The sequence below is a fragment of the Pogoniulus pusillus genome, chromosome 21 (genome assembly GCF_015220805.1).
Source record: "Pogoniulus pusillus isolate bPogPus1 chromosome 21, bPogPus1.pri, whole genome shotgun sequence".
NCBI classification, from domain to species: domain Eukaryota; kingdom Metazoa; phylum Chordata; class Aves; order Piciformes; family Lybiidae; genus Pogoniulus; species Pogoniulus pusillus.
The window spans coordinates 3,015,842-3,027,994 of record NC_087284.1 but is presented as its reverse complement, the minus strand read 5'-3'; the positions used below and the strand labels follow the sequence as shown (position 1 = coordinate 3,027,994).

The window sequence follows — 12,153 nt, the reverse complement described above, 5'->3', positions numbered from 1 at the left end:
CAGAGTTCCCATCTTGAAAGAGCTTCTGCCTTACCAGAGTGCCTGGACCGTCCCTGCTTTTGGACAGTTTCTACCTTTTGGACAGCTCTTGGTTTTAACCCATCCCTACTTTTGGACAGTTCTCCCCACTTTTGCACCCTCTTGTGTAAACCTGCAGGTGTAGCAAGCCTGGGGTCCTTTGAGAGAGAGACGGTGGCATATGGACCGCCCTCTCTCAGACCCTATCAGTAGCCAACTTCCTGGCTGCCTCCCAAGACTGGGGACACCAGCAGTTTTGGCTCTCCCTTGCCGCTGTAAAGGCAGCATTGTTCCACAACCATCCCACTCGGGAAGAAGTGCTTGAGACATTTCCGAGTTTGGTGACTCTGTCATTCACCTAAGGGCTGCTGCAGCGTGGATCTCGATTATTGGTTATGGCCTGCAACGTCAGAACGCTGCTCCTGCAGAGGAATCCAATGAGGGATCACTGCTGAATGCCTATCTCACCTCTGTAATATCCACGGCTCCCTTAATCTTCTGCTCAGCCTGATTGATAGTGGGGTAAAGCTGTGTTTATAGCTTAGCCTTTTCCATTTCCTGACTTCCTAAATATCTAAATTTACCTTTTATATCCTTTTTGGAAGAAATCCCTGAGAGAACTGAATCTGTTCATAAACTAAATTAATTTCTGTATATAGTTTCAGGGGCAGGGTTCCAGGACAATAAAATAACGCTATTTTTACCATTCCTGACGTGGCCACGTTAATTCCCTGCCTCCACAACAATAGTGTGTCACTTCTAAAAACTTATAGAAAAAACACAGACAAAGCACCTTGCCCTGTTTTGCAATAGTTTCAATAAGGAAATCCATCCTCATATTGTCAGCATTAGGCACAAAAATGGAGCCATACTCTGGAGTCCTGCTACTCGGATATACATACTCTTCAACACGTGTATTCCAGTGTACCCAGTTACCTAAGGAGAAAGAAATGAAGTTAGCACTTTAGAAATACAAGGCATCATTGCTTCTTTTATTTCCCATTGAGCTGACTCATCTGTCAGTACCTCTAACATAGAGTAATCCCACTCTGTACATTCACAGTATCACAGTGTCACCAAGGTTGGAAGAGACCTCATAGATCATCAAGTCCAACCCTTCATTCATACCAAAATTACAGAATCTTATTCTCATAGATTCTCTCAGGTTGGAACTAAGAGTGCTACTGTTCTCTCCTACAGAAATTATGAGGCTCATCTCATTTTGTTCATTTGACAGTTCCTCAGCACAAAGTCTATGCAGCTTTCTGTAGCAATATATTCACATTTTGATTTCTCAAAGGAAACAGGGCGAAAGCTTTACTCCATCACTGGGGAAGTGTAGCCATAAAACAAAACCTGCTAAGGAACACAAAACAAGGTAAGCTAAACAACCAAAAAAAAACCCAAAACCCAAACCCTTCTGAACTAATTATCTAAAAGAAAGCAATTTTAAAGCCATTTTTAAGTTTTACCCCACACGGTCCAGGTGGGTTACTAACCGTCAGATGCCACATAATAATCAAACATGGTATCCTCACTGCCTTCTGGGATAGAGGGAAGATCAAGCTTTATTGTGGCATGGTTTCGAAGCCAGTGCTCCATTTTGCATCTGTCTTCCAGCTCTAGTAATGCTCCCACACTCCACATAAGAGAGAAGATGTACAGTCTTTCCAAGTGTTTTGGAGTCAATTCGCCTCCTTGCTCCTGAAGGATTGATTCAGATTTTTATTTTCAGTAGCCTGAAAACTCTATTTGATAATCATGAGGAACAACAGGTTAAAAGCCTTCGGCCACGTTTGAGCCTAGCTAGAATGTTTTGGTGAGAAGAACTAGATCACAGGCCGTGAAAGGAAAACAAGGGTGATGTCTACTTCACTCATAGGCTTGCTGAGATGTATAAGAACAAGAGATAAAAACATAGATAACCACTCTCACTCCTGCTGGGGAACTGGCTGAGCTGCATCTCTAACCTCACCCTTCGTTTCTTGTAAGAACAAAAATCCAAACATAAATAAGGCACTTCTTCTGCCTGGGAGCTCAGAGCTTCATTTTTCTCTCTATCCTCTCTGCTGTCTCTCTGATATATCCACTTTGCTTCCTAAACCCCTGGCCAAACCTCCATTCTTCCTTGGGACTGGGGTAAGGTTGAGAGGGGTGGGGTGGAAGGGTGGTTGGAAGCCCCTCCTGAGGACTCAGGTTTCTGGGAGGGGAGTTGTGTTTCTGTATTACCTTTTCCCTTGTCTATTTCTGTCTATAACTGTATATACTGTAAATAGCTGCTTGTATATTGTGCCAGCTGTAAATAAATAGCTTCATTCACATTTCCAGAGCCAGCTGAGTCTAGTCTGGGTAAGTTCTAAAGTGGAGGTGGGGGAAGGGCAGGTAACATCCACCCCATCACATTAAATTACTGAACATCTTTTGTATTTTAAGTTGTCAAAATTCTCCTCTCCACACAACCTCATGACTTAAAATGCCCTCCATTAGATTAAGTACATAGCTTAAAAAATTCACTGACCTTACCTTAGGTGGGATAAGGCCCTGCAGCACATTAATGCTCTGCATAATCACAAAGGCTTCTAACATCTCGGTCTTGCATTGCAGAGACTGAACACTGAGGCAGTATAAATCTGGGAATGATGATGAATAGAGCTGCCGTAGAATTTCAGCCTCTTGGGAGGAGCATCCTTTCAAAAATCCCTGTTGGAAAGCAAGGGTGAGGAAATCAACTTCGTCCCCAACACAAGTCCCAGTAAATTCAGCTCTAGTGATTCAAAAGGTCTGGCGAGCATGGAAAGTTGGTATCTTCACAGTATCACAGTACCACAGTATTACCAAGGTTGGAAGAGACCTCACAGATCATCAAGTCCAACCCTTTACCACAGAGCTCAAGGCCAGACCATGGCACCAAGTGCCACGTCCAGTCCTGCCTTGAACAGCTCCAGGGACAGCGACTCCACCACCTCCCCGGGCAGCCCATTCCAGTGTCCAATGACTCTCTCAGGGAAGAACTTTCTCCTCACCTCCAGCCTAAATCTCCCCTGGCACAGCCTGAGGCTGTGTCCTCTTGTTCTGGTGCTGGCCACCTGAGAGAAGAGAGCAACCTCCTCCTGGCCACAACCACCCTTCAGGTAGTTGTAGACAGCAATGAGGTCTCCCCTGAGCCTCCTCTTCTCCAGGATAACCAATCCCAGCTCCCTCAGCCTCTCCTCGTAGGGCTGTGCTCAAGGCCTCTCCCCAGCCTCGTTGCCCTTCTCTGGACACACTCAAGCATCTCAATGTCCCTCCTAAACTGGGGGGCCCAGAACTGAACACAGCACTCAAGGTGAGGTCTAACCAGTGCAGAGTACATGGGCAGAATGACCTCCCTGCTTCTGCTGACCACACCATTCCTGATGCAGGCCAGGATGCCACTGGCTCTCTTGGCCACCTGGGCACACTGCTGGCTCATGTTCAAGTGGGTATCAATCAGCATCCCCAGATCCCTCTCTGTCTGGCTGCTCTCCAGCCACTCTAACCCCAGCCTGTATCTCTGCATGGGGTTGCTGTGGCCAAAGTGCAGCACTCTGCACTTGGAGCTATTGAACACCATCCCCTTGGACTCTGCCCATCTGTCCAGGCAGTCAAGGTCCCGCTGCAGAGCCCTTCTGCCCTCCAACCCAGCCACATCTGCCCCCAGCTTGGTGTCATCTGCAAACTTGCTGATGACTGACTCCATGTCTTCATCCAGATCATCTTTTTGAGGGCCTCAGATTCCTTGCATGTTGGGCAGGGTTTGGATACCAAAAGGCATTAAGTATGTATAATTGCTGCTGGATGTTAAACTAGGACACAGAAGGGAAAAAAAACACAACACTTTCAAAAGGTCTCAAGAGTGCAAAAGGTTTCAACAGTCTAAACATAATGGTTTTGAAATATTTTCAATCACAGTGGCTACTTAAGGCATACAACATCTCTGAAAAGAAAGAAAATCATATGTCCTGTTGTGGTGGAAGGTCCAAATTATGCCTAGAACACATATCCATCCCATGCCCTAAATACCTGCCTGAATACCCACCTTGGCTCCCCCTTCCTGCTTCTTCTTCCCGGGTGGAAGAATTGGGAAAGCAGACAAAAGCTTTGGCACCTCTCAGTCTACCACAGACCCCACATCTGACCTTGTTTTGCGTCTTGCTTTGTTTGTGACAAGCACAGGTCAGGATCCCAGGCCTGTGCATCTGCCTTTTATTGCAGAAGTAACCCAGGGCTGGTCCCAGGGGTGGGTTTATCTGCTGCTATTGCTCAGAGATGCTGGTCAAAATGCTCCAAACCCCAGCAAACTGCTGCTGTGCTGCTGCTGCTGCTGCTTTTGTTCTGCTCGCTGTGTGCCCTACTGCCTCTGTGCCACCACACTTTGCATCGTGCGTAACTGGGGACTTGCCTACAACCAGCAGCCCTGACCCTGCCCGACCGAGCCAAGGGACTGAAAATGGCTTGCCCTCAGGCTGGGATACAGCTGCCCTCTTGAGCTCAGCCGTAACAACCTAGCAACAGCCTAGCATCTGAGTTGTGACATCAGGGCTGACTCCTTGCTGTACACAGCACTCGATCGGACTGCTCCAGCCTGCAAACCTGGACCCTGCTGTGCCCAGGTGGCTGCTGCCCACTCCGATGACTTCCTGAGAGCCATAGAAGACTTGTCTCATGTCCATGGGCCTTCTCAGACAATGTGCTCAATCTGGACTGACCAAGCAGCAAAGCCCCATCACACCACCACCACGTGGCTGTGACTCTATTTTTCCCCATTTATGCTTTTGGAGCACAAATATTGAGACTCTTAAGCAATGAAGTAACCTAACTCTCTTTACTCAAGTCTGTGAAAGTTTCTGCTTAACCTTTAAGTGGCAGTTTGTGCTGCAAAGCTCTCCAGGTATAAACATTTTCTAAAAACACTTCCTAAATCATTTCAATTTAATCTGACTTTATAGATACATTCTGCAAAAATTACTTTTACCAACCACATAATAGAATCTCTGTGTGTTAATTGTAAATAAGCTTGGGGAAATTATATATTTGATAAACTAATACTTTTTACATCAGCCTCATTACAATTCATAGAATCAGTCAAGGTTGGAATGGACCATAAGGAGCAGCCAGTTCCAACCCCCCTGCCATGCCCAGGGAGACCCTACCCTAGAGCAGGCTGCACACAGCCTCATCCAGTTTGCCCTTAAACACCTCCAGCCATGGGGCCTCAACCACCTCCCTGGGCAACCCATTCCAGCCTCTCACCACTCTCATGCTCAACAACTTCCTCCTCACCTCCAGTCTCAATCTCCCCACCTCCAGCTTTGCTCCATTCCCCCCAGTCCTGTCACTCCCTGATACCCTAAAAAGTCCCTCCCCAGCTTTTTTGGAGGCCCTCATCAGATACTGGAAGGCCACAAGAAGGCCACCTCGGAGCCTCTTCTTCTCCAGGTGACCTTATTGTGGCCTTTCAGTATCTGATTCACTCCTAACCCAGACTCAAAACCCTCCTTACAACTGTATGCTATTTTGATTGACACTGCATAATATCCTAGTGGTGATATAGGGTCTCCCTGGCAATTACACAGGGATTTCAGTGTGGGATGTCTGCTGGTATATGCACTGTCCTCATTGTGCATCTCAGTATCTGTAATGCTGGATAAACAGAAACTAATTAATACTATCTATTTCTCAAGATCATAGAACAGGATTTTGATGTGTTTAGCCCAAAGTAGTAACCTGCTTTTTGGAGTTACCGAGAACACTTCTCATTTACATCCCATGAATAGATTTCCTCCATAATATACACTCAGAAGCAAAAACACTTGCAGGTTTGTGAACCCTCCTGGGGGAGCGGTCTTGACTCTGATCCCCAGGTCTTCCTGATCCCTCCCAGGGGTGGGTCTGAGCACTACCAGGTGTGGTGGTTAGCCCACTCCCACTGCCTGTCTAAATCCCTACAAAAACAGAGGAATGTCCTGTTTCTCTCTCCCCCTCCCTACCTCCCTGCTCACTGGCATCACCATCCTCTTTCCTGCTGCTCTTTGTGTGGCCATAACTCACGATGCAGACAAAACCATTGTCATCAAATCTGGCTGTATTTACATATTTTGTATCTTGTTTTCTTCTCCTCATACCTTTTGTAACTTCCCTACCTCAAATACCTTTTATTTATTGTTAAAATTGTCTTCTTTTAACTTCCAAATTGAAGTGAGACTTTATTTGGGTCTGTTTACCTTTTCCTCTCTATAGCTGTGCTAGTTTGAAGCAGGGTAGAATGTTTTGGTGAGAAAAAGTAGATCATAGGCTGTGAAAGGAAAAACAATGGTGCTGTCTGCTCCCCTCACAGTCTCACTGAGATGTATGGGAACAAGAAAGCAAAACACTAGATAACACTCTCGCCGTTTTTGTCTTCACTCTCGGGCTGGGCTTTGACTGAGCTACATCTCCCTAACCTCACCTGCCACTCACCTTTGCTTCTTAACCTCTTGCCTGAACCTCCATTCTTCCTTAGGATTGGGGTAAGGTTGAGAGGGGCAGGGGGAAGGTGCAGGGGTGGTTGAGAGCCCCTCCTGGGCACTCAGGTTTCTGGGAGGGGAGTTGTGTTTCTGTATCACCTTTTCCCTTGTCTATGTCTGTCTATAACTGTATATACTGTAACTATCTGCTTGTATATTGTGCCAGCTGTAAATAAATAGCTTCATTTATATTCCCAGAGCCGGCTGAGTCTAGTGGGGTACCTTCTAAAGTGTGGGGGGGCAGGGAACACCCAAACTATCACAACAGCTAATTCTCTTTCTTTGAAAAAAAGGGGGCAAGAGAGAAAGGCATCCTACAAACTGTTATTGGTTCTGTTAACTATATTTGAGTCTCTGGGAAATTTAAACTAGAACTGAGACAGGGTTCTTCCCCAAATCTGGCAAAAACTGAAATCAAATAAGTTCCATTTAAATATAGCACTTCTGGAGTCTTCAGTTTGAAATTCAACAGGACATAGTCTGGGACAACCTATTCTGATTGACTCTGCTTCGAGCAAGGTGCATGATCTCCAAAGGTCACAGTATCACAGTATCACACAGTATCATCAGGGTTGGAAGAGACCTCACAGATCATCAAGTCCAACCCTTTACCACAGAGCTCAAGGCTAGACCACGGCTCTATTCTACACTTCTACCTTCAGAATCTTATGCAACTCTAATTTTGGATTAAATGGGTTAAATACCTATTACCACTCTGCAAGAGATGTAGTTCATTAATTTTGGAGATTGCTTATGTCACAATATTGCGTCCAAACAGGCTATTAGTTCTCTATGAACTGTAAGGATGAGAAATCTAAATACATACACCATCTTCCTGAGCTATTTGCTGGATTTTTTTTTGTCATGGTCATTTTTCAAAGTTCTTCTGAAGTATCAACAAATACTACACAATCCAGAATCAGAAACTAAAGAAAGAAGACTTCTATTACAAAAATAAGGAAATCTTCTAGTGAGCAGTACGAGATTAACATGTTCCCTGTTCTCCTGCAGTATGTTGTGCATTGAACTACAAAAAAGACTGAAAGGGCAGATGCACTGAGGCATCAAGATACTTTATGAAGTAAACCCAAAGAAAAGAAAACCCCAAGAAATTACATTGACTCAAATGAATCATAGAAACATTTCATAGAATCACAGAATCAACCAGGTTGGAACAGACATCCAGTCCAACCTATCACCCAGCCCTAGGCAGTCAACCAGACCATGGCACTAAGTGCCTCAGCCAATCTTTTCTTGAACACCCCCAGGGACAGTGACTCCACCACCTCCCTGGGCAGCCCATTCCAATGCCAATCACTCTCTCTGCCAACAACTTCCTCCTGACATCCAGCCTAGACCTCCCCTGCCACAACTTGAGACTGTGTCCCCTTGTTCTGCTGCTGCTTGCCTGGGAGAAGAGCCCAACCCCACCTGGCTACAGCCTCCCTTCAGGGAGTTGTAAACAGCAATTAGGTCCCCCCTGAGCTAGATTGGAAATGTATAGTTTGCTTGTTTGAGGGAGGTGAGAGACATAAAGGGAGATTGGAGGGTTTTTTTCACTGCTGAAATGAACATCATTTGTGTTAGCCAAAAGCAAAACCCACCATGCCTTTGCTTTCCTTTTGACTGTTGCTACCACCAACACAAATTAAAAGTATTGTACTGATTTCAGCCTGGTCTCACAAGTCCCCTGCAAACAGGTCAGGAGGGAAGATAACCCAAAAAACCCAAACCTGGAGTATTTTAACAACGTGATACCATGTACAACTACCTTAACCTATTGCACAGAAAGGCACATCAAAAGCAGAGGCAACAGCAGAAGCCAGTGATAAAATGAACCACAGCCTGTGGAAGAGATACGAGTTTTTGAGGACTGTCTCCTTTGGGAGGGACACCACAAGGCTGCAGGGAAGGACTGTGAGGAATGGCAGAAACAACATAGAATAGACTGGGACTGACTGCAATCCATTTCCCAAGGTTGCACCACTGTATGGGAAGAGGTAGCAGAGCTGGGCCCAGGAAGAAGAGAGGGGTTGAGAAAAGGTGTATTTAAAATGGAGTTGTATTTATCACTGTCCTACTCTGATTCAGTTAGTGAATTGGTGGTGATTTTGTTTAAATAAAGTTCATTTTGTTTCTTCAAGCTGAGTCTCTCTCAGACCATAGCTGTTGAGTGAAGTTTTCCCTCTTCTTCATGTTAACCCTCAACTCTTTTTCTCCTCCCACTTCCACTGGAGGAGGCCAGGAGTGTTGTTGCCAGCCAGGTAGGTTTAAAACACAATACAGGGACTACCAGGTAGTTAACCTTTTAACAACCAAGCTGTTCTTCAATTATATCACAGTATCACAGTATCACCAAGGTTGGAAGAGACCTCACAGATCATCAAGTCCAACCCTTTACCTCAGAGCTCAAGGCCAGACCATGGCACCAAGTGCCATGTCCAATCCTGCCTTGAACAGCTCCAGGGACGGCGACTCCACCACCTCCCCGGGCAGCCCATTCCAGTGTCCAATGACTCTCTCAGGGAAGAACTTTCTACTACTTTGCATTACAACTCTGCCCCAGAGTGAAATATGCATATTTTTAATACTGTATTAGGTTTCTGGAAAAAAATGACATTATTCACTGTCATAGAAACTACCAGAAACATTCTTATATTGAATACAGACCTCTAAGTTTATACAATGAAAGAGCTGTATCATAGATGAAGTCACAAAATTAGGTCTTAAAACAACACAGTAAAGTACTGAAAAAGAGACAGTTTTCAATACACAAATGAGCTACTGTACCTCAAGGATAGGGCTCCAGCTGAGAACTGATGAGCTCATGAATACCATCCCGTTTCTTGAAACTGTTGCTGGAGAAGCATTATCAATATTATGAGGTTCAAAGACTATTTTGCAGTTTGGTGCCATGGGTATCCGGTCTCCATTTGCTAGTGTTAGAGTTCTGTTATCATCCAGGACAGAGTTAAGGTTCTCAATCCAAATAGCATCAACAGGACCATCAAGAACTATCCAGATATGGTCACCTATAATCCAGAATAACAGATCAAAATGCCTATGGAGAAATTCGTGGTCCTTTCAAGAATCAGTTTCTTCTGTTTGCAAACAAATGTTGAACTAATTCTGAATTCTCACACAGAGAAACAGGATCAGTTACACAGATCCAAGCAGAACAGAAACACACACTCCAACAGACAGAGAAACACAGGTGTTGGAGAAATTCTTGCTAGCAGAGGACACAGAAATGATAAACATGAGCAACCCGTGCTGGGAATGTCCTTGAGTCCATCTTGGGAGTTAGATACCAGGCACAGGGTGGCTTCCCCCCCCCTGCAGCTGCAGGGGGTGGAATACAGCTGCAGGTGGGCAGGGTTTAGCCAGCCCCAGAGGCTGACCCTCAGATTGTTATGGTATACTGACCTATCCATGCCTTACAAGTAACCCTGTACCCTCTGACTGTAACTAATCTTGGTGGAGCAGCCTCTTGCTAGAATGCATATAAGTCTCTGCATCACAGAAATAAAGTGGACTATGACCATCTAACCATAGTGGTGAGCAAAGAGTCATTGGACCCAGGTGCTCCACTGGTTATACGCCACACAGGGTCTTATCTATGTTTGTGTCCTCATTTTCACATCTCAGCAAGCCTATGAGTGCAGTAGACATCACCATTGTTTTCTCTTCACAGCCCATAATCTAATTTTTCTCATTAAAATATTCCAATTAGCCTCAAACTAGCACAATACCTTTTTTGGCTCTTAAAGTTTTTCTCCAGAGTGCTGAAAATATTCCATCTGTCCAATCATTTGTTGCCACATCGAGATGACCAAACATTTGCGAAGCCGTAATAGCTTTAGGATTCATTCTCATTTCACGGTGGGGCTGTCCACAATCTAGGAATCACAGAATCATAGAATCAACCAGGTTGGAAGAGACCTCCAAGATCAGTCAGTCCAACCTAGCACCCAGCCCTATCCAGTCAACCAGACCATGGCACTAATAGTCACAGTATCACAGTATCACCAAGGTTGGAAGAGACCTCACAGATCATCAAGTCCAACCCTTTACCACAGAGCTCAAGGCCAGACCATGGCACCAAGTGCCACGTCCAATCCTGCCTTGAACAGCTCCAGGGATGGCGACTCCACCACCTCCCCGGGCAGCCCATTCCAGTGTCCAATGACTCTCTCAGGGAAGAACTTTCTCCTCACCTCCAGCCTAAATCTCCCCTGGCACAGCCTGAGGCTGTGTCCTCTTGTTCTGGTGCTGGCCACCTGAGAGAAGAGTGCAACCTCCTCCTGGCCACAACCTCCCCTCAGGTAGTTGTAGACAGCAATGAGATCTCCCCTGAGCCTCCTCTTCTCCAGGCTAACCAATCCCAGCTCCCTCAGCCTCTCCTCGCAGGGCTGTGCTCAAGGCCTCTCCCCAGCCTCGTCGCCCTTCTCTGGACATGCTCAAGCATCTCAATGTCCCTCCTGAACTGGGGGGCCCAGAACTGAACACAGCACTCAAGGTGAGGTCTAACCAGTGTAGAGTACAGGGGCAGAATGACCTCCCTGCTCCTGCTGGCCACACCATTCCTGATGCAGGCCAGGATGCCACTGGCTCTCTTGGCCACCTGGGCACACTGCTGGCTCAAAGTCAGGCAGCTTTGACAAATTCTAAATGATTACAGCCAAATGTGTGTTTTAATATGCATTCACAATTCACAACCACGAGAAGTGGTGTATTTTACTTGGAAAACTTATCTCTTGATACACATCAGTATTGGTTAACTGCAACCAGCAAAATATAAAGTAGCAAATAGTTCTGCAACTTTTGAAAGTAGGATTCGTATTTCATCGATCTGTTAGGAATGGAAGAGCAGGTAGATTAAATTTATCCCAGGCTTGGCTTACTCTTTGGAAGGCTTATCCAAAAATGGAGTTTTGAAGCCTTTAGTCTGAATGCACTTTAAAAAAATTCCTTTACTAAATACCAAACAGATGCTCCACATGATTGTTTTTCAGTTTCCCCAATTTTGCACTTGCATGCAGCTTGGAATAGGCAAACTACATGATATTGCTATAGTCCTGTGAATTACCTTAGGCTGTTAAACTCTGTATTGCTGTACAACAGAATCACACAACCTTTTTATTTTCCTCACTAATAATACCTTTAAAACTCCTACGTCAGACCTTGTGATGGTTTGGGTGTTCCCTGCCCCCACACACTTTAGAAATCACCCAGACTAGACTCAGCCAGCTCTGGAAATGTGAATGAAGCTATTTATTTACAGCTGCCACAATATACAAGCAGCTATTTACAGCATATACAGTTATAGAGAGAAATAGACAAGGTAAAAGGTAATACAGAAACACAACTCCCCTCCCAGAAACCTGAGTGCCCAGGAGGGGCTCTCAACCACCCCTACACTTCCCCCTGCCCCTCTCAACCTTACCCCAGTCCCAAGGAAGAATGGAGGTTCAGCCAGGGGGTTAGGAAGTAAAGTGGGTTAGCCCAAAATGGAGGATGAGGTTAGAGAGATGCAGCTCAGACAGCAGCCCAAGTGAGAGTGATGCCGAGAGTGTGAGTGGTTATCTATTGTTTTTGTTTCATGTTCCTA

The 12,153-nt window shown here is 45.4% G+C and overlaps 1 protein-coding gene across 1 annotated transcript in view; it reads right to left on the bottom strand.

Annotated features, from left to right (window-relative positions):
* Positions 1-12,153, bottom strand: part of DNAH5 (dynein axonemal heavy chain 5) — a 208,789-nt gene that overhangs the window by 87,552 nt on the left and 109,084 nt on the right. The window contains exons 42-46 of the mRNA XM_064160720.1: positions 10,295-10,441; positions 9,333-9,574; positions 2,542-2,718; positions 1,518-1,722; positions 812-954 (exon numbers count right to left, since the gene is read on the bottom strand). Of these exons, the coding sequence (XP_064016790.1) occupies positions 812-954; positions 1,518-1,722; positions 2,542-2,718; positions 9,333-9,574; positions 10,295-10,441 (914 nt within the window). The remainder of the gene's footprint in view (positions 1-811; positions 955-1,517; positions 1,723-2,541; positions 2,719-9,332; positions 9,575-10,294; positions 10,442-12,153) is intronic.